The sequence below is a fragment of the Pristis pectinata genome, chromosome 6 (genome assembly GCF_009764475.1).
Source record: "Pristis pectinata isolate sPriPec2 chromosome 6, sPriPec2.1.pri, whole genome shotgun sequence".
Lineage (NCBI taxonomy): Eukaryota > Metazoa > Chordata > Chondrichthyes > Rhinopristiformes > Pristidae > Pristis > Pristis pectinata.
This window is the reverse complement of record NC_067410.1, coordinates 39,120,970-39,143,527: the sequence shown is the minus strand read 5'-3', so window position 1 is coordinate 39,143,527 and position 22,558 is coordinate 39,120,970. Positions and strand designations below refer to the sequence as shown.

The 22,558-nt window shown below is 40.3% G+C and overlaps 1 protein-coding gene across 22 annotated transcripts in view; it reads left to right on the top strand.

The window, feature by feature from the left end:
* Window positions 1–22,558, top strand: part of chl1b (cell adhesion molecule L1-like b) — a 689,122-nt gene that overhangs the window by 458,398 nt on the left and 208,166 nt on the right. For all 22 annotated transcript variants that reach the window (XM_052017114.1, XM_052017111.1, XM_052017119.1 and 19 more), the window contains one exon: window positions 311–381. In XM_052017114.1, coding sequence (XP_051873074.1) covers window positions 311–381 — 71 coding nt within the window. The remainder of the gene's footprint in view (window positions 1–310; window positions 382–22,558) is intronic.

Below are 22,558 nucleotides of genomic sequence, written 5' to 3'. Positions count from 1 at the left end.
TAACATACCATTATTTTTCCAGCAGGATCCAAACTATTAATCCATTAAGTAATCCATCATATTACAGTAGATCTATAAGCGCGATATCAATGCTTCCCACTTTCATTCAATTCCATTTAATACAGATAAAAGCAACAGTGGATTCCTTTTAATAAAATTAGAATAATTATACTTATAAAAAAAAAGTCAATGTTAAGTTGTTAAATGTCTGAAATTTATCCAAGGGTTAAATGAACCTACAAATAATGGAGCCATTTTTCCATTTTGTTGAGATTGAATTTCTTCATTTAATTGATTACATTTTATTTAGTTCCTGAGAAGAATCCAAAAAATGTCAAAGGAGAAGGAACAAATATCGACAATATGAAAATTTCATGGGAGGTAAGAAAATATTATTGTTTTAATACCTGTATGGAATTTATTACTTATGTTGAAAACCTTCAATACCATGTTCAAATTTAAATATCGGAATAAAAAATATTGGAGTTTCTTTATCATCTCTGCACAATATTGTGAAATATGCAGTATCTTCCAATTGGATTGTTGCAAAGACAAATCAGCAGATATTGTAAATCAGCAGATACTTACATAATTATTGGCAATGTGTATTTCAGCAGAGTGATAATATTTTAAGTTGCATTTGGAGTTCAATGGGGCATTGATCCTTATCCAAGAATGCAAATGTGTTCTTTAAAGTTATATTTTGGACAAGCTGTTTGTAATCACAATTTCTATTCATGGAATAAGTAACAGGATAAAATATTTTGAATCAGCTGTGGTGATCTGTGCACTCACTTCTCGGTTTCACACTTAGTTTGAATTAGGTTCTGCAGCGAAACTGGAACCTCATGATCTGTGCTTGTGAAGTTATATGAATAACAGAGGTAGAGTGCATAAAAAGGATACACTTATAGAACGTAAAAAGAAGTAGAAAGGTAAAATATAAATTTAGTTATTAGCACTAAATTGTTACATACATTTCAAAGAAACTTTTACATGTTGTTATTTCTCTGCATTTTTTCATGAATCCCAAACTATGTCAATGGCCAGTGCAAAGATTAGAGAGCAACCAGTTGGCAAATTCTTGCCAGAACTCTTCTTTAAAAATATTCCATGGGGAATCTTCCCTTCGCCTCTCATGAATCATATTCACTGTCAATCAGTAAATCCACCCAAGTAAACCAGTGAGATTAGAAACTCATCAGTGGAAATCATGGACAATAAAGGTGTCTGTAACAGGAACCCACCATGTGAATGCACAGTGTGATTAAGCAGTCTAGCAAAGACTAGTATTCTGAAAAGAATGTTGTTGATTAGCTCACTCTATATTCCTTTAATCTTCAGATTATCAGAGGTTGGAAATAGTTCTTTTTGCAAGACTGGGGCACAACTCCACTTGAGGAAGTCCATTCCCGTTTCTTGCAAGGTCAATAAAGAGATTGCAAAATTCAATTTATTTATTTATCCTATTGAGATCCTTGACTTTTTACCTCTGTCTTCAAATATAACTTGAGTATCTCCCCCTTTGCTAAAATTGTCTCCAAACAAAGGTTTAGTTTACTTTTCAGCACTTCATTACTTTCAATTTCTCAACAATTGCTGTCACCCTAATGCCCAAATTTGTCCAAGTTTTGAACACTGCTCTCAATCTTGCCTCCATTTTCAATGTGCTGTAATTAAGTCTGATTGCATTTTCTCTTTCCAAATCCTCCTCAATCTTTCATTCAAATGCAAAATAAGCAAATATCTGAAAATTCCAGGCTCTAAAAATGCAAATTTGGTGTCATTTAACCTCTGTTTGCTCATTTGTCTCAGAGTTCTTTTCTGTTTTCACACTTACTGATTTTTGGCAGTTTGAGCATTCACATTGACTCTCAAGATATCTGTTCGTGCAAGGAAGCTGCACCAAGGTGAAAGATCAGGCACAAAGCACAAAGGGCTGAATGGCCTCCTGCTTGTTCTGTGTTCATTGCTGCTGGTTTACTCTGTACATTAAAAATAATCTCAGAATTGACATTGCTCACGTCAAGGAAAATGAAGTCTCAGCAAAGAGCACAAGACAAAAATACCCTCAGCTGGAATATCTTTTTGCACTGGAGTCAGTGTGTTTCAGTTCTCAGAAAGAATATAGTGCCAAAATGATGACAAAAATTTGTGCTAAACTTGAAAACCTCTATTGACAAGGAATTTGTTTTAAGGGAGAATACTTTTATTTACTTATTAATTTTTTCAGATTGTTGACAAAGCAGTTATTGCCCATCCTTAAATGACCTTGAGAAGGTAGTGGTTGGCTATTTTCTTGAACAGGCCAGAGTAATGCTTGGGACTGAGTTCCAGGATTTAGACCCAGCAGTGATGAAGGAACATTTCTTTTTCATATTTTCAAATCAGGATAGTGCGTGATTGAAGAATAAGATGGTGGTGGTGTTCCCAGTTGCCAGATGCCCTTGTCCCTCTTAGTGATGAAGGTCACAGGTTTAGGAGCTGCAGAGCAGCCTGGTTGAACAATTTTGCTCATTTTGTAGATGGTATGTACTGCAGCTGGTGGCGGAGGAATGAATGTTTTAGGTCATGGACAGGGAGCCAGTAAAGTGGGCTGCGTCGTGCTATATGGTGTCAAGCTTCTTGAGTGTAGTTCAAGATGCAGTCATCCAGACAAGTGGAGAGGATTCAGTCGCTCTCCTGACATGGCTTGTAGATGGTAGAAATGCTTTGGGGTGATACCCTCTTTCTGACTTGCTCTTGTAGCCACAGTATTTATGTGTCTGTGCAGATGAGTTTCTGATGTTGATGGTGGGGAACTTGGTGATGGTAATGCCGTTGTCTGTCAGGAATAGGTGGTGAGACTCTCTTTTGTTGAAGATAGTCATTGCCTGTCACTTTTGTGGCATGAAGGTTACTTCCACTTTTCATCCCATTCCTGAGTCTTGCTGCATACAAATATGGACTTAATCTGATGAGGAGTTGCAAATTGAATTGACTTTGTGCAGTCATCAGTGAGCATCCCCACTCCTGACCTGGCAAAAGTGCAAACATAATTGGTCAGACTTTGATTTGGCTAGCCACCTAGCAAGATGGCTCATAGTTAGACTTTCCCCTCCACTCTTTACCTCAAAATACTTCCACATTATGTTGACGAAATGCAACAAGATAATGAGGGAAGAGTGAGCACAGTGAGGAAAGAAAAAGGCATCTGAGTAAACAAGGAAGTGTGTACGGAATTCCCTTAACCAAAGACATTTAGGGATTGGGAAATAAATGCAAGAAGCACTGAGTTAGAGAGTGAATAAAAACAGGTGAATTCACTGCAGACACACGTGACTACAGATGCTGGAATCTGGAACAACAAACAATCTGCTGGAGTAACTCAATGGGTCAAGCAGCATCTATGAGTGAAAGGAATTGTCGATATTTTGGGTAGAAATCCTGCGTCAGGACTGAGAGGAGAGGTAGCCAGTGTAAAGAGGAGAAGGGGGTGGTGAGTCAGGAGCCTGAGATGACTGGTGGACTGAGGAGGGGTGAAGGATGACAGGTAGATTGAACCAGCTAGGGAAAGGGGTGGGGCGGATTTGGGAGAGAGATGGTACAGAAAGAAAAAGAGGGAAAGAAAGATTAGGAGACAGATAAGCAAAGTAAATAAAAATAAAGTTTGGTACTTTTAAAGTCTTCAAAAAATTCAAAACTTAAAGGAACAGGACTTTACACATGCAATAGTTCAATGTTAGAAAGGTTGATTGACATTCATTTGCATTCATCATTTGATCTTGAGATGAGCTCCAGACTAGTTCAATCAAACTGCATCTTTCTGCCACTGTAATTTGGTCTGCATCTGCCCTGGACAACTCATCTGCTGTTCAAGCTCTCATATATGCCATTGTGTCTTGCACCATTTTCCTTCCAAAATGTTGTCATCAACAACTTCGATGCTTATGTTCCAACTTTAAACCATCACCTCAGTGCTTGTGGGCTTAAACCGCCTCCTGGTTGAGTAATCCCTTGAGTATGACATTTTTACCCTTGATTTCAAATCCTTCCTTACCCTAACTTAACTATCTCTATAATTTCCTTCAGTCTTACTCCAAAATATCTGCCCTCTACCAATTCTGGATTCATTCTTGAATGGAATCACCCTAGCATTGGCAACCATAATTTCAGCTGTCTTGACTCTGAGCTCTTAAAGTCATTCCCTAATCCTTTCCATATGGCTGGCTCTCTTTACATCATGACACTTCCATATACTTATTTTGTCTTATGTCCTTGACATCTTTAATAATAACAAGAAATTAGTGCAAGAAAGTGTTGCTGAGGTAGAAAATCAACCATGATCTTATCGAACAGCAGAACAACACAAGGGGCTGAATATCCTCGTCGTGGTTCTGTTTCTTACACAAAATCACCAGTCATTCAGAGTAAAACTTGTACAAAGCAAGTATATCCCGTGGAGGAGGAATTACGGTGTCACAATTTGTTAATGTTTATATTGGAATGCTTTGGAATGTTTTGGTACCTGAAAGGTGCTGCAGTAATACAAGTTGTTGTGAAATGTGATGTGTATCTTTACTTACAAACCCTAAATGTCCATGGTGGGGTTACTTTGACTAAGCTATGCCAATATAGCACTTTCATATGATTTAATGTATATCCATGGAATGCAAAAAAGACAAAATGTTATTATTAAAAAATAGTGGACAGAAACTTCCAGATAATATTGAACCACACATATTCTTCTCTGTTTCAGCATTATTAATGGCCGAAAGCCTTCTCGAGCAAAGCATCTCATTTGTGTACCATATGTTTCACTTTTTCTCCAAAATCTATGTGCCTAAAACTGTGAGTAGCTGGGGAGGATCAAGTGTTATGTGATGACACTTGTCACCTTCATGAATAGTGGGGCCAACAACTTCAACCAATGAAATATGAAGCACAACAAATAAACTGAGAAATGACTGAGAATCAGGGTAAATTAGAGTAGGTAAATCGATGTCAAGTCAGATACAGAAAGAGAAAACCTCTATCACTAATTCACTGTCTGAAAGAATAAGACTGTGCAGGTTGACTTGTTAAATTTCCAGCCAGAGAAGTTGATTGGCAGTTATTACCAATTATCACATTGTGAACAAGGTTAATAACTGGACTAATTTTCCTGTGACTGGTTTTGATTGGGAAATTAGTTTGCAAGTCGAACAAGTGCTTAAAAATAGAAACACTTGGTGGGTTGTCACTTCAGGCATTTCGAGCAATCAGAAAGTGTGACATTGACTTAACTTGTATTTTGTGGAACTTGGCTGTAAACAGACAATCAACTGAAGACACTGCAGTCACATAGATAGATAGACAGATAGATAGATAGATATCTTTATTAGTCACATGTACATCTAAACAAACGGTGAAATACATCTTTGCGTAGAGTGTCCTGGGGGCAGCCCACATATGTCGCCACGCTTCCGGTGCCAACAGAGCCCGCCCACAACTTCCTAACCTTTGGAATGTGGGAGGAAACTGGAGCACCCGGAGGAAACCCGCACAGACACGGAGAACGTACAAACTCCTTACAGACAGCGGCCAGAATTGAACCCGGGTCACTGGCACTGTAATAACGTTACGTGAACCGCTACACTACCGTGCCTGCCCCGTAGAAAGTAAGATACAGAGACATAGAAAGATAAGGTACAGATCACTTGAACCATCATGTCCACACCAGGAAAAAATTATTTTGTTTTTTATTATTTGAAAAAAACTATTCCCACATCCTGTCTGGCGCCTTATTTCTCACATTTCTCATGACAGAAAGAGGCCATTCAGCCCATCAAGTCCACATCATTCCCTTTCCTGCACCTCCCTGTAATCTGTTTTCTCTCATATGCCCATCATCTGCCCCCCACCAATTCTCCCACCACCTTTCCCCTTTGAGACAACTTACAGTCACTAATTAATCTGCAAGCATGTCTTTGAGATGTGGATGGAAACTGCAGCACCCGGGGGAAATCCACACTGTCAGTAGGAGAACGTGTCAACCCCCCCCAGTATCATCCAAGATCAGGACTGAACCTGGATCTCTGCAGCAGAAGCAGCACTAACTGTGCTGCCTGGTTATGGTACAGGAAATTCTGCTGTTTAACCAGGTACTTGTTAAATATGCTGATGCTTCCCTCTCCCTCCTTTCAGGCTGTGAGTTCCAGATCCCCACCACCCTTTGACAAGAAATAAATTGTTTCCCTCTAATCCTCCTACCAATTGGCTTAAATCTATATCACCTAGTTAGCTCTGCAAAAGGAAATTGTCTTTCTGTTGCTCATAATTTTATACACTTCTATTAAACCTCTCCTCAGCCATTTTAGTGATGAATAAAACAACACCTGCCTAGTTGGTCTTTTATTGTAACTAATATTCTCCAGCCCTGGCAACATGCTTGTGAATCCTCTCTGGACTCTCTGGAATACATACCAATAAATAAGCTTTACTCTGCTGTTTTCTTACCCACTCATGGGATCAAATGTTCACAGTTGCCGTGCTGTGAGGTCACTTTATATATCATTGAGATTTCTTCAACACTTTGGGAGTTTTGGACATGAAATTCAATTGTGCAGTGCATATTTTCTTTGAGCAACAAATCCACGGTGGTGGACAATTTTGATCACGATTCACAATTATAGCACTATTGTGTTACTTGTGACATTGATTTTGCTTTTTTGTGCAGACATGCCCAGGGATGAAATCAATGTCTTTGCAAAGGTCATTTGTCACTAGTGCTACTAATCTGGAACAGGCGTACACACCTAATACACAGCGTGGTAATCCATAGGAAACCAGATCTGAACAGCAGTTCCATTTAATGGGACCCTTAATTATTTATAGATCTGTCTTGGTGGTGGTTGTGGATAGGGAGCAGGTCATTGTACTCTGTGGATGTACTTTGGCACTGTCAGAATCAATGATAGTTTGTCATTTGTGAGAATTAGACTGTTGTATTCAATATGGATACTACAACAGAATTCACACCAGGTTTCAAGCACAACTAGGAGTAGGAAGAGAGAGCCCAAAGGCAAAATCCTTTTGCCAGAGGAGATGAAACGGGATAAGAGCACTGAAAAAAACAGTGATGCTGGAGAAACTCAGCAGGCCAGACAGCATCTGTGGAGAAAAGCAGGCGGTCAATGTTTTGGGTCAGGATGGTCCTCCTGCATCATAGTGTTTTTCATCTAGATTCCAGCATCTGCAGTCCTTTGTTTCTCCGGGATAAGAGCACTGGTCAAGACATAGTATCACAGAAGAACCTCCTTTGAACAATGCTTCTATCTCCCCACTTCAAAAGAGCAATTTACCTGCACGCTGTTTTTTTCAAGCCATCATCAACATCTGTCATAGACAGAGATCGAACAAGCTTGATTCTAAGTCACATGCCACCCTAGTTTGGAAATATATATCCCTGTCCCTATCTGCTCTCAACTTTTAAACCTCTGGATTCTCCCAGGATTCTGCTGAAGTAATTTAAAATTTGTGGCAGACCAATACGAGGTTACTGATTGATAACTTCTTAGCAAGGGTCACCAATTTGGCTTGCCTGCAGTGACAACATTGAGAATGAACAGGTGTTGGGATTTGCTGCTCTGGCTGGCTTCCCTAGGTGTGGAGTTCAAATCATGCATTGAACTTTATCTCCATATTACCAGATGCATTCATCTCCTTCATGATCAATGTGCAGCCATTGAGAGGGGATGGACAATGAAATCTACCATTCTTTTGACCGAGATACTTTCTTCCAAGGTTTGTTCAATGTGGAGGAGCAGTAACTCATCAAACTGAGAGAGAGTGATAGGTGGTCATCAGGATCTGGCCTTTGTTGCTTGTAATTATCCTCAATTATAATGAGTGGTTAGGCACACAGAGAATCTGTATTAACTGATAAATACCTTTATTGGTTCAGTTAACAACAAGCATGCAAGTCATACAGAACTAAATTTCTATGTGCACCCCTACTAGGTTTCCCTGACACTCCCTGAACAGTCAAAGAATAGAGAAGGCAATACCCGGGAATAGGAGTTTACACTGGCCAGGCGTTCCTCTTGATTCCGACGTAATCTCCACATTTTCGACGTGGGGTCATCCGCTTCCGCGGTGGTTGGTCTCCAGAGTTTTCGATGCTTTGGCACCCAAAGTCCTCCATTCTTATCCTCTTTCTTATCAGATCGAACTATTGTGTTTCAGTTTTGTTGGTTCAAGCTTATCTGACTGGCCTGTGTCAGCTTCTCATTGGATCTGGCCCAAGGCTACAAGCAGTATTACTTTAATGCTCTTCCCCCAGACTTGTTCCTCAGGTAACTTTTCTTTGTTCTTTCTGAATCAGACCAGTTCAAAGCAGTTTAGCCAAGTCAGCCAAACGCTGGGCACAGGCTGTTCCTTCCACAAGCCTGCCATTTCTACCTAACCAAATAAACAACTTCTTGTTTGATTTAGCAGATCATCAGCAGGAATCTCATTCTGTCTACTTTCAATTGCTCTGATTAAGCCATCCATGAGTAAGAACCAGTTCACAAACAGTCTCACAAAACGGCAGCCTCCATTTTTTCGACCACACGGCAAGAACAAAGACATCTGTCTGCTTCCACTGTCCTTGGCTCATTCCAGTTTGCTGATTTGCAGATTTTAATTCTTTCTGGCCAACACCTTGCTCATGCTTGACCTGATGCCATGAGACCTCATGCGGTTTAGAGACAATATTGAGGCAACAGATTTTTTTTCTGTCTTAGAAAGTCATGAGTCTTTGACATTCTCTTCTTCAAAGGGGGATGGAAGCAGAGCCTCCGAAGATGCTCAAGGCAGAGGTAGAAAGAGCCTTGATAAGCAAGGGATGAGATCTTAAGGGGGGGTAGGTGGGAATGAGCTGTTGAGGTTGCAGTTAGATCAGCATTAATCTTCTTAAATAGCGGAGCAGGCTGACTGACTGATTTCTGCTCCTAATCCCAATGTTCACAAGGTACTTTAGCACACAAACAAACATACAAATTAATGACAGGAATATACTTGCGTAACTCATCTATATCCCTTTCTTGTCTCCTTCTGTCGTCTTCACAATTTACTTTCCTCCCTGTCTTTGTGTCATCAGCAAACATACCGTTGGTGCCTTCATTCAAGTGATTAAAAAGGCTTGCATATAGTTGAACCCCAGCACGATTCCCTGAGGCACACCACTCATTACATGCAGGTGCAGGCATGTGCAAGATTCCTGGTGCCTCCCTCCTGCAGCAGCCCGCCCACCCAGACCTCTTTGCGCCTGGATGTTACTAGATGGTAACTTAGAGGGAGGAATATTTACTTAAATGTTGCGAATAAACTTCTGGGGAATGAGGCCCTGAACTGCTACAATGGATGCCAGGTGACTGCCAGATATATCACAGAATACAGTAAATGCTGTCAGTGCTCTGAAGATACAATTCAGGAGATCATTTAGCAAGCACCAGCCAGTGTCTCCAGAATAGTTTGGGGTGCACTGGTCTCTGCATCGCCCCTCCATTTCTTTACTATCCTCTTCCTTTGCCTTTTTTTATTTCTCCAAAGAGGCTTCTTTCTGTAGTAACACACACAAAATACTAGAGGAACTCAGCAGGTCAGGCAACATCTATGGAGGGAAATGAACAATGGACATTTCTGGCTGAGACCCTTCATCAGGACTATCCCCAGGTTTCTTTCTGTGCACCTTTCTCCTCTTGTAGGTCCAAATTGTGTTGCTGCCCAATGTTCTTGCTGATTTGTGAAACATGGGTGAAAATCCAACTGATTCTCCCATTTTTCTACCGAGTTGTGGCAATCTAAGACAGTGCATGATCTGAGAGTGCATATACTATGTGCATAGATGAAACAGTGCATATACTATGTGGCTTCGTGCTATATACTGGGTAGCTTGCAAGGTTTATCTCCCCATTCCCAATGGTCAGGCATGATGAGAATTCTGCCGATCTGCTGGTTCCCCAATTCTGAAGGAATTAATTGCAAATTTGGCTAGAGAATCACTCCTGTTCTCTCTCCAAAGTCATAGCAAAAAAAAAAGGAAAAGAAGAGGTATTTGAGTGAAAGTAAGGGTGTGTGCTTAAAAGAATGCAAGAAGAACATAAATGGAAGCCAAAGTTGGACACATGTTTCCTTAAGCCTGCTGTACTGCTCAATATCATGACTGATTCTGTACTTCATCCACTTTGCCACCAAATCCCCATATCCTCCGAGTCCTCGATCTCAGCCTTGAATATACCCAACTGAGCATCCACAGCTCTCTGCAATTGGGAGTTCGAAAGATTTCCAAGACACTACATCAAGAAATTTCTCATTTCGGTCCTAAGTGGCTGACCCCTCATCCTGAAACTTTCTCTCTTGGTCAGAACTCCCCAACTGGAGGAAACAACCTCTTAACATCAACTCAGTTAATCCCTGTCAGAATCTTGTGTGTCTCCATGAGATCACCTCATCACATTCTTTGAAAATCCACTGACTATAGGGAACCCCTAACAAATACTCTCTGAGTCATGGTGAGGATTTGTTGGGATGCTTATTAGGGATGACATTGCATTGAGAAGAGGGTGTGTATCAGTGGTGCTGGATCATCATGATTTTAGGAGCAAAGAGAATCATGAGCCTTTAAGATACGTAGGTGTGAGGTGTAATGAGTTTGAGTCAGCTCGAAAAAGCAGATTGAGGGGGCTAGTTTGATACAAGTATCAGGATGTGGAGGAATATGTAATTTTGCTCAGATTAGCCTGTTGAAGAGCTACCTATATTGCAATGCAGAACCTTGCTTTATTTTTCCTTTGCAAACCACTGAAGCCTTTGTTTTTAGATCCTCTCAAGCAACTGGTTTTATTGAAGCACACGCTCATTCAGTTCCCATGGTACCCTTCAGTCAAGTTCTTGAGGTCAATTATAAATTCAAATTATCAACACACTCCATATTGAGTGATTTCATGCACCAGAACCACTTAGCTATTTTACACTTCCAGAGTACTACACAGAGTCTTTTACAAACACTCTCAATACGAGAATAAGTACCTTTGAATATATATGAAAAATATAATGAAAATTGTTGATTTGTTGCTCCATATGAATAAAGCTTTGCCTTTGAATTTTGCTCGTATGCATATCACAACATTGAACCCAATGATTACATGACTGTGAGATATCACCTATACTGTCTCACTTGCCTCACTGATTCTACCACATAGTCTTTGCTGTCTGTTGGCATAGTTGTAAAATGAATTTGCCTTGTCCGGACCCTGACGTCTAGAGTGCTTTATTTGTCATCCATGCTCAGAAATTTGAGTCTTTGTTGTCATGCAGTTTATTGTATTTTAGGGGAAGGGGGCATTCATAATTGTTAACATTTTCAAGATATTAAAGAACAGTTATAGTATTTGTTGTGGGACAAAGAATGAAGGTAATGCTTCATCTTTATATTGTATCATTAATTTTGGCCTGGATTTCACACTGGATTGACAGCAAAACCATCAATGTTTGCCATCATTACACCATTAAGCTGACAGCAACTTTGAGATTCTTGTGCATGCACAATTTAACACAGAATACCTGATGCTGCTGTCAGTGAACCAGCTTTTCTCTACAGTCTATGTTGTTACTGTTTTCTTCCACAAATTCAAGGGAGATACTTAAATTGCTGTATTTCAAGTTCCTCTGTAAAACACCTGAAGGTATACAAAGCCATAATTACTGCTGATCAAAATCTCTGGCACTTGCAATGATTTTAATGAATGTGAGTTGAAATCCCTTCACATAAATAATACAAAATATAATGGATTTTGAAATAAATATTTATATTTTTTGCCTAGTTTGATCATTTTCTGGTTCCACTGTAATTCATTCCCACATATTCAGTATTCAGGAAAACATTAAAAAAGTTAATAAAGAATTGTGCTTTTTCCCTCCTGGTTTGGTGTCTGTGACAGTAGGACTGCAGGAATATTTTAATATGTTTGGCTGTGCACGCTGCTCATTTCAAACTTAAATTCTTCATCAATTCTTCACAACCATTTGGCTGACATGATATCACAACTATTGGACTCCAGGAAACAAATGAAATCTGGAAAGGGACATCTGTGAGTTAGGAATTTAGAAGCCTAGAGATCTCAAAAGCCAATTGTGCTGGGGGAGGTGACAAAGTTAAAGAGCGTCAAAGCTTTTAGGAAGACTTAATAACAAGAACATGTATTTTATAATTGCAATGTTGTCAGACTGTGAACAGGTGAAGTTTGGAAACAACAGAGGTAATGGGTGAAAGCAAGTTATGATAAGGGCAGAGGAGATTTGAAGTACAAATTTAGATCCATTGGAAGATGGGAGATTAGTCAGGCAACATTGGATAGAAATCTTGAGGTAACATTTTGATGGTTGAGGGTTTCAGCAGCTGATGAGCAGAGGTGGAGGGAGTGTAGAGTGATGTTACAGGGGTGGTGGTTATCTTCGCGATGTAGTGATGTATGGTTGGAACCTCATTCCCGGGTGAAGGCGGCAAGGTCTCTTTCTCATCTCCAATTTGAAAACGGCAGCCGTAAATGAAGCTTTCCTCAAGGTTCAGAGATGATGGCTTCAAAGTTTCCAGTGCTTAATCAGAAGAAATTTCTGCCCATCTAATATTGCATTGCAGACCAGCCAAGTGACACATCAGAGACAATGGGCAGAATAGGAAGTTGGCGCTGAGACACATCTGAGTGTCATTATCATCAAAGTGGAATTTGATCAGTTTTTGGATCATGCAATTAATGGGTAATATATAGATGAAAAATTGAAAAGGGTTTGGGATTGACCCTGTGAAGTCTCCGAAGGTAATGATGCAAGTGTGGGAAGAACAATCAATGGAGGTGACCTTCTGCTTGCAATTCAATGGATAAAACTTTCCCCAACAAGAACAGTTCCTGCTAGCTGAACAACAGAGAGGTTAAGTTAGAGGAGGATGATGAGACTAACTGGGCCAAAAATGTGGTCAGTTTGTTTTGGATAAGGAGGATTAGTTCACTGCACCCACTGTCACGGGAATGTTACATGTGACTTTAACAGGGACTGGCACAGTTGGGTCATGGGCGAGAAAGCTAAAAGAAGGGATTTAAACATGGAGTTGTGGAAAAACTGGACACAGTCCTGGGAAGTCACATCAAAAGGAAGGTGTGGCAGAGAAGTCAAGGGCTTTATCTTTGAACAGAGAACATAGAACAAAACAGCACAGTACAGGCCCTTCGGCCCACGATGTTGTGCCGACATTTTATCCTACTCCAAGATCTGTCTAACCCTTCCCTCCCACATAGACCTCCATTTTTCTATCATTCGTGTTCAGGGATTTGTGAAGAATTTAAGTTTGAAGTGAACAAGGTAGATGGTACTTGACGAAACTGAACTTTGGGTTTCTCTGGTCTCCTCCCACATCCCAAAGACGTACAGGTTGGTAGGTTTCCTGGCCACTGTAAATTGCCCTGAGTGTAGGTGGGTGGTAGAGTTGACAGCTGTGGAGGGAGAATGGGATACAGGGCAAACCAGTGGGGGAATGGGATTGCTCTGTGTGCTAGCAGCCTCGACATACCAACTGGCCTCCTACATCACGAGGAAATATGGAAATAACATGAGGCTGAAGATGAGAAGTTTTGTTAACACGACTTTGATTGGAATAAGAACAGAAATCAGGTCTCATGGACAAAATGCCGCGAGAGAACAAGGCAGGAGTTGAGACAAGTTCCAGAGAAAAATGTGATTTGTGGGATAGGATTTAACACCATGAACCGAATTCATTGTTAAACTCTGCCCAGTATTTTAGAATTTTGTCAACATTTTAACCTGAGGCGCAGCCTATTTAAATATCGCGGCACAGAAATGGGGGTTTGGTGATGTAGCCAGGCCAAGTAAACAGGATACTAACTAACTTTTTGGAACCACTCACAATTCTGGTTGTTCATTAAGATAAACATTGAGAAAAGAAAAGCCAGTTAGTTTCTCTTTCATTCACTTGGCAGAGGGCCTCCATCAGCAAAGGTTGCTCCTCAAGTAGCTAAGGAGTTACAAAGTAATATTCAGTGTTCCACAGTTTTGAAGTCCCATCCATCATGTATATCCAGGTATCATCAGCTGTTGCAGGGTAAGAAGGCTGCAATGTCTGGAGCAATTATTTATACTTTAAAGCATGGTTCATTTAGAAGCAGTACTAATGAAGTCCGGATCTCTCGTCTCAATAGGAAAGATGGATGCTACTGCATTTCCTCATTCACAGTCACCACCTGCTTCTGGCCATCTGTTCTCTGTGTGTCACCTGGTGTATCATTCTGCAGCTCATTAAGTAAACACCCTTGTGGATATATCTGAGTTGGTGATTGCATTGTTCAGCCTGTGTAACAGGGTGCTGTCAGAGTGATGTCCCACTGGGCTTGTGTGTTGGTCCCTGCTTCAGACAAAATGAGGAGAAAGATGGATAAATACCTCTAAAAATCAGATTTTATTGCTAATCTTAAATCTCACTTTTATAGTTTTTCCAGTTCCATTTTTTCATTTCAGCCACAAATAAAGACATGAAAATTAGGAGGGAAAGTACAATAAATTCTAAGAAAATTAGTGAAAATCAAATATTCTAATTTTAATTCAAGCATCTCTGAAGGAAAAAGCAACAGTGTGTGTTGTCAAGAAGTAATGTGAGCTAAATGGTATTGATGTAATGAACAAGAAGTATGTTGCATGTGGGCCTTTGAAAGTGGCAAGACAAGCTTATAAAAGTGTTAGCAAGCTTTATTAACAGAGGAATAAAGTACAAAAGCAAGGAAATTATGCTAATCCATTATAAAGCCTTGGTTAGGTCTCAGCTGGCATAATGTGTTCAGTTCATTATTCCTAAGGTGTGAAGTAAGGCCATCCGCATCATTGCAGAAGAGCTTGACTGGAAGAAAATTAAGTTTGAAAGAATTCAGTCATGTGTGGAGCCTGGAGAAACTAGTGTTACTCCATGTAGAACGGAAAAGCAAATTCGATTACGGTGTATAAAATCATGAATGATTTTGGAACAAGCGAGGGGCGTAAATTTAACATCATTGCCAAAGAACCAGAGGTGACATAAGGCAACATCCCACTTTCGAGTGAGTTGTTGGGATCCCTGCTCTATCGCCTGAAGCTGTGGTAAAAACAGGTTAAGTAACATTTAAAGGGGATTTTGGCAAAAGTTTCAACGAAAACATTTGCAGGATTATTGGGAAGGAACAGGGTACTGGGATTGATTAGATTGTGTACCAAAGAGCCACCACAGTCACATTGGACTGAATTGACACTCTTCATGCTTTATCAGACCATAGTTTTGTGTAATTGCTGGATGACAACCTGTAATTATTTATTTAGTTTGTTGGTGCCATTTACAATGCTCCTTCAGTCCTGTTAGCACATGAACTTCAAATTATAAGATAAGATAAGCTATCTTTATACACTTTATGGACACTTTGAAACTGTAAGAGAAGAGCCCTTTCCTAACATTGCACAGGGAAGGTCAGTGATAAGATAAGATTTCTTTATTAGTCACATGTACATCGAACCACACAGTGAAATGCATCTTCTGTGTAGAGTGTTCTGGGGGCAGGCTGCAAGTGTCGCCACACTTCTGGCGCCAGCATAGCATGCCCACAACTTCCTAACCCGTACGTCTTTCGAATGTGGGAGGAAACCGGAGCACCCAGAGGAAACCTATGCAGACACGGGGAGAATGTTAAACTCTTTACAGACAGTGGCCGGAGTTGAGCCTGGGTCACTGGCGCTGTAAAGTGTTATGCTAACCGCTACACTACCGTGCCTGCCCAATGAAGCAGTTAAAAGCAATGTTGCACAAGGGTCTTGGGCACTCTTGCCAATTTTGTCTGAGACAGCTTCAGTAGGGAAGTTTCTTCTTGTGTATAAAAAAAAAGATTATTGTATAATAAGGTCTTTCGTGCACTAGCTGCCTTTGCAGAGCTCCTGAAGGAGTTAAATGAGGCTGATGATCATTGGGTGGGGATGCTGGGAGATGAATTTGGGTCTGAAAGGAGATCCATGAGGGGAAATGCCAGCATTGCAGGATGAGTTGTGGTGAGGTGGGGGGTGGGAAGATTCAATCACATGATCAATCTATGATGCGAGGATAGAGGGGTGGACATGCCATCAGCCAAATTATTGGATGTGGTGGGCATCAGAGACTCAGTGTGAGTAGCTAGAGATAAGTAGTTATCCAAGAGAAATTCAGAGTTCCCAACAGGGGTATTTAGATATACCCTCAGACTGAGATCTGATAGGGAGAGAGGTGGGGTGAGGAGCTGGACAACAGTGTGTGGCAGTTAAGGGAATGTACTCAAAGGATGGTCTCCAGGTCAGAAGGTTAGTACCTCAGACTTCAAAGCGGTAGAGCAAGTGAGATTGGCTCCATTTGGATATTTCAGGTCTCCCTCTGCAGTTAAAGCCAGCTTTGATGTGAGTGAGTCATGCCATTCTCAAGCCTCCATTGTGCACGGCATTTTGCTTTGTGAGCGACATCAAAATAGGCACGCACAGAGGGGTTCGGCCAAACTTACAGAAGTGTGCTACTTGTGTACAGTGGACTCGGTTGTGATTTGCAATTAGGATTTAGAAAAAATTCAGTCAGGTAACAAATAACAATGTCACACTTCACAGAAGAATTTATTGCTCATGTTCTTCTGGACAGCTACCACACCATTCTTTACATTTTATATATTGGTTACATTCTAGCCAGTGGTGCTGCCATGAGCAGACCTTGCCTAATTCAACAGCAAAGGAGTAATTTGCCAGTCCTCCTCCAATCAGTTTAACAAGGAATTGATTTACCAGGAGAGGCATCACCCCCACTTTCTGCAGATCAACCCCAGGGTACACACTGTGACATCACAGAGATGACCACATGCACATCTCATCATGCATGACACAGTACACTGTCTACTTGCAATGCCCACACATTCCAGATCTACAGGAGCAATGGGTTTTCAAAGAAGAATTTGGGCATTTAAAAGAGATGAAATAAATCAAGGAAAAGTCGTTTATCCTTGAAACGGCAACTGAGAAAGACCCAGCTCAAAATCGGTAAAATATTTCTAAACATGGCTTCAAAATGCTGTCTTCAAGCAGCCCTTGAAATATATGAGTCTGCACGATAAGAAACATGGCAATGTGTTTGCCTTACATACATTAATTTCTCACATTTTATGTACAGGTGGGATGTAATGGACCGGTTTAAAAACAATCTTAAACTGGGGTTGAACCTCTGGCCCTCTACCGTTAACTTCCTCTACACTAACTCACCTCAAAATTGGCAAAACAGTTTCCTCAAAGCACCTCAGCATTTTAAAATTAAGGCCCAAATCCACCAAGACCTTCTCCCGGTGTGCTATGCTCAGAAACAACAGAAAAGCTGAGGTAGAAGGTTGGAATTTTCAATAATCATAACGGGTATCTTGATGTAACTAAAGTGACTGTTAAAATGTATGGATGCCTGCAAAACTGCTTTGAGACAAAGCAATTTTTTTTGAGTGAATCAATTTATGAATGTGATAGATTTCAGTAATACCAATTTATTCTCTATTGCACAATTCTTTATTGTTTTCCTATATTACTGATAGTTGGAATAAGGTCAGGTTTCTATTCAGCTGTTGCTGAAAGTATAATAATGCAAAATGTGGAGTTTAAAAAAAAATCAATCAAATTTAATACCATTCTAGTTGGTTGACAGTAGTTATCTTCAATGACTAATGAATCTGAGTGGGGTGAATGTCTGCAGTCCATATAATGGATATTGGAACTTTGAATTTTACTGTTATGAAGTCTTCTTGTTTCCCAATGTTGTGATTGTCATTGGCAAACAGTTGGTCGGGAAATGCACACAATTATCCCAGGACACCCAGAGTTTGACTCAGTCTGTCTGGTGTACTTTCAATGTAACCATCTTCGATCCATTCAAATTTTTTTTTGTTTAATGATTCTCACCTATTGATAGTAGGTGGCCACCCAGAGAGGTTTGAATAAAAGTCTACTCACCAGAGTACCAATTAAGAATGATTAAGATATACCTGCAGTTCCTTTGTTTTAGTATTTAAGCAGTGTAAAATTGAATATTTTGAGGTTCTGTCTCATGATGGTTTATGACCCACTTCTAAACATGATTTCTTCCATTCGCTAGTTCGATCATGAATGTTCTGTGCTCTTGGCCATGCTCTTGGCTGACAACCAGGAGTACTTTAAACAAACCAGGTGGAAACTATCTTTTCTGATTTCTCTGAGTTAATTAACCTCTCCCTGGTAACCCTTCACTGCCTGAAATTTTTGGCAAACCACTTCAAATTATGCCTTCCACTCCACAGAAACCTCCAAGTGCCTTCCGGTAACTTATTGCACCCATATCCTGACAGTCTTTGGATTCTTTCTACCTTCTACAAGTCAGCAAACTGCATCTTGGCAATCATTTTGGGTGGCTATCTGGCCAGTTGGATGTGAATGAAGCTGGACTGTTACAGTGGGGAAAACCCACTCCTTGTAACTCCCAGGTGGGGACCTGCATTTTCTGCCAGCTTTCCAACTCAGAGTGAAAATTGTACCTGATAGCTCAGTTCCTGAAAAGGTTTGAAGCTGGGAAGAGGCTTAAGTTACAGATTTAGTGGGGAATACATGATAAAAAAGTTACTAATATATCATTTTGTGTAATTGGAATAAAACACCTCTTTTTCTTTCTGAAGCTCCATTTTGTTTTTTTATCTCTATTTATTTTCATTGAATGTTTTGTCTTCTCTTTGTTTCTGTATATTGGAATCAATTTCCTTGTTGCCTGAAGCCTGATACTGTTCGTTCGTTATATTGATTATCTTTGTGTTGCAGGAGTGCTGAACAAATCAACTAATAGACATTCACAGTTCAAATTCATGCATGTAATGTCAGTGCAGGTGGGGCTCGGAGTAAAGAAAGAGCAAAATCGAATTTATTGTTTACAATTTTCCAAAGCGACGTTCGTTTTGCATTCTTCTCATCTGCGGGCATTACATCTCAAATTAGATGAAGATGCTTTCAGAGTCAGTTATTTCTCTGCTGGACATGAATGTAGGTGATCCAAACACAGATTCCCTTTAATCTCAGAATGAGAAATAACTTAAATCACAATGGTGCATCATAACAGCAAAAGATTCAGTTATATTTTAATTTTTGTAATCAGAAAAAAATGTTTTGTAACTTGTGAGTACAAGCAGTGTGTTGTGAATTATATTTCTTAATAAATTAGGTAGGTCATATTTTTGTTCAATGCTTTTTCATGTGGCTTGATTCCAGCTGGATATAATTATATCACATGGTCTTCAGCTACTGTACACTTTTTTTGATCGAGGTTTTGCTGCCATCCTTACAGATGTCTTTCTATCTATTGTAGCATTTCATTCCCTTTGGCCAGATGGTGCTGACTGTCCTTTTTCATGCAGAGGCAGTCCCGAAAGGCTTAAGCTGCATGGTTGTTCTTGTGGAAGGAATAGAGTGACCTTAAAATAATTGCTTCTTTGGAAATTCAGCTGGGCTTGCTTTGTAGGTTCTGAAGAATAAAAATAGAATTTATTATTCAGCAACTCAAATGCATCCCTCCCAGCATAATAATGTTATGTGGAAAATAACAAACGTTCAAGAAAAATCAGTTAACACTTTGGCCAACTGAGTGATATTTGTGGCTTTAAGAATGTGCATGCTTTTTGCTTTTTGGAAAATAAGATTATTAGATTTGCCTTGTGGAAATACTTCAAATTTCAAAGGCATATGTAAAATGGCTTGTGCCAGTTGCAAGGCAGTAGCAGAGTGGAGTGACTCGAACAATATCCTTGACTTTTGTAATAACATACTTCATCAGTTTGTTGTTTGAGGTTTGATATTGTAAATGAAACTCACTCCCCTTCTTTTCCACATAATTCAAACCAAAATTTCATTTTTTTTACTATTTCCAAAATCCTTCAAGGTATCTCAAAGTGTTCTACAGCCAGTGAAGTACTTTTGGAAGTCAAGTCACTGTCAGGATGTGGAAAATTTGGGAGCTACTTTTCACACAGCAAGCTCTCACAAACATTAATGTGTCAGTCTCCAGGGGCTAGAAATTCATTCACACAACTCCCATAAACACAGTGCTTTGCAGTTGAAAATTGGCTGACACTTGTAAGTAGTTTCTCTTCTAGCTATCCTGTGAATTCCACCTGACCAACATGTTGGGAAATATCAGTTATGGCTCACAGAATAGAACAACTGAAACCTCTTTTAAAAAGTTTATTAGAACTTGACCACTTGCCACAAACAAAATAACAAACACAAGCATTGAACATAAGTTGTTATCTGAAATTACTGAAGTTATGGAGTAAAATATCTCTATTAGGATTGCCGTATTCTACCCCTTACATGGTCCCTTTGACCCGTAACCACAGCCCCTGCCATCTCTCCCTCTCTACAGAGTGTCTATTTGTAGCTCCCTTGCAAACTATCTTTTTAACTCTGAACATCCCTTTTGCTTTAACTCAAGGTGATTTTAGACAGTCTCATTTTGGCAACCACTCACGTTGTACCCATGAATTCTTGCAAGTTGTCCTCTTTCTCGCTGAGCTCTCTTTATCATCCAGAATTCACACCCATGATGATTTAATTGATGCAGACATTCCTTTTGATTGTCCCATCTTCTTTCTGTTTGTCTGATACAGGAATGTTTGATGACTAACTGTTTGCACAACAATGTTTTGAAGGAGAAAGGTTTGAGTTTATCCGCAATCTAAAACTTGTTGCGGAGTATTTCCCCTGATGTTTGCACTTACAGAGTTAGATACATCAAAGTCTCCTTGTTATTTTTGTGATGACTTGGTAATTCAATGTCATTGCAATGTAGCAATGGTCTAGAAGAAAAGCTTGTGTTTGCGTAGACAACTATTTCAGGATTTCTCTTGAATACAGAATACAGCTTGTTCAAAAAGTTCAGCACCGGCATAATACCTTGGGATATGGGTTCCAGTCAATTGTTTGGTCAATTTTTGGATCACCGTGTTCTCTTTAGGCTCAGCATCGTTTTTTTTCTGACTGAAACCTGGAGTGAAGCAATTTTGCACACGCTTATGGTTCCTTTGCTTCCGTCATGAAATTCAGCTCCTGATGTGTTAGTAAGATCTTAATTTTCCTGAGCACCTTTTGTTTTCCAATTTCAAACTCTACCCAATCGCATCAATAGGATGCAACACTGAGAATTCATCTACAGGTGAGAGGTTCAGTCTGGCTGGTCAGAAAAGCAGCATTTCTTGTTTGCTCACAGAATAATTTGGTTTTACCTGCGTCATTTTCCTTGAAACTGTGCTGCTTAAAGACAACTTCATTCTCTGACTTTCTGCTAGAATGCTCCATCCATGGAAGGGAGTCAGAATCAGGTTTGTTATCACTGACATATATCATGAAATTTGTTGTTTTGTGGCAACAGTACAGTGCAAGACATAAAGACATAAAAATTACTATTAGTTAAAAAAAATAACTAATTAGTATTAAAGTGGAATAACGAGATAGTGTTCATGGGTTCATGGACCATTCAGAAATCTATGGCGGAGGGGAAGAAGCTGTTCCTGAAACATTGAGTTTGGGTCTTCAGGCCCCTGTTCCTTCTCCCCAATGGTAGTAACATGAAGAGGGCAGGTCCCAGGTGGTTGGGGTCCTTCGTGATGGATGCCACCTTCTGGCTGAATCTACAACCCTCTGCAGCCTCTTTTGATCCTGCACGTTGGAGCCTCCATACCAGGCGGTGATGCTACCAGTCAGAATGCTCTCCACCATACATCTGTAGAAATTTTCAAAACACTTTGGTGATGTATCAAATTTCCTCAAACTCTTAATGAAGTAGAACTGCTGGCGTGCCTTCTTCATGCATCAATGTGTCACAGTCTCTCTCTTCCGAGCTTCTAGATCATTCCAGGCTGCTGCTGCTGATCTCTGTCACATCTCACTATTTGCTCTTCATTGCTGCCATAGGGAGGTCACCCAAACTCTGTAGAACATAGAACATGAAATGGTAAAGCACAGGAAGAGGCCCTTCGACCCGTCATGTCTGCACTGACCACTGTACTCACCCTTCACTTTTCCTTCAGCCCATTGGGTTGGGGGGCACAGGCCTTTGCTTGCATTGCAAGTTTCCCCAAAACAGTTAATGTTCAGGGACTGCATACATGTCTTACAGAAACCTCCCTCGCACCCTCCTGTCAGGGACATCTGGCTGCAGCCTGGAAGCTCTCCTGGTGCCCTTGTACAAGGAATATGCCTTGTCCAGATTCTATTGACCCTTCAGGCACATTCTCTTATACCTCCCCCATCATTGTGGTATGCACGCATTCAGTAGCAACACACTCTGGCAGCTTGATGACTGGCTTGTCCCGTTAAATGCTGGTTCAGAGATCACACCAGCTAAGCTAAATGCTGATGGCTGTGAGAACTTGTGACACATCAATAGAGAATATGCTGCTGAGATGACACTGTCAATTTCAGCACAGCCTTTTGCAGTGTGACAATGATATCCCATGAACCTTAC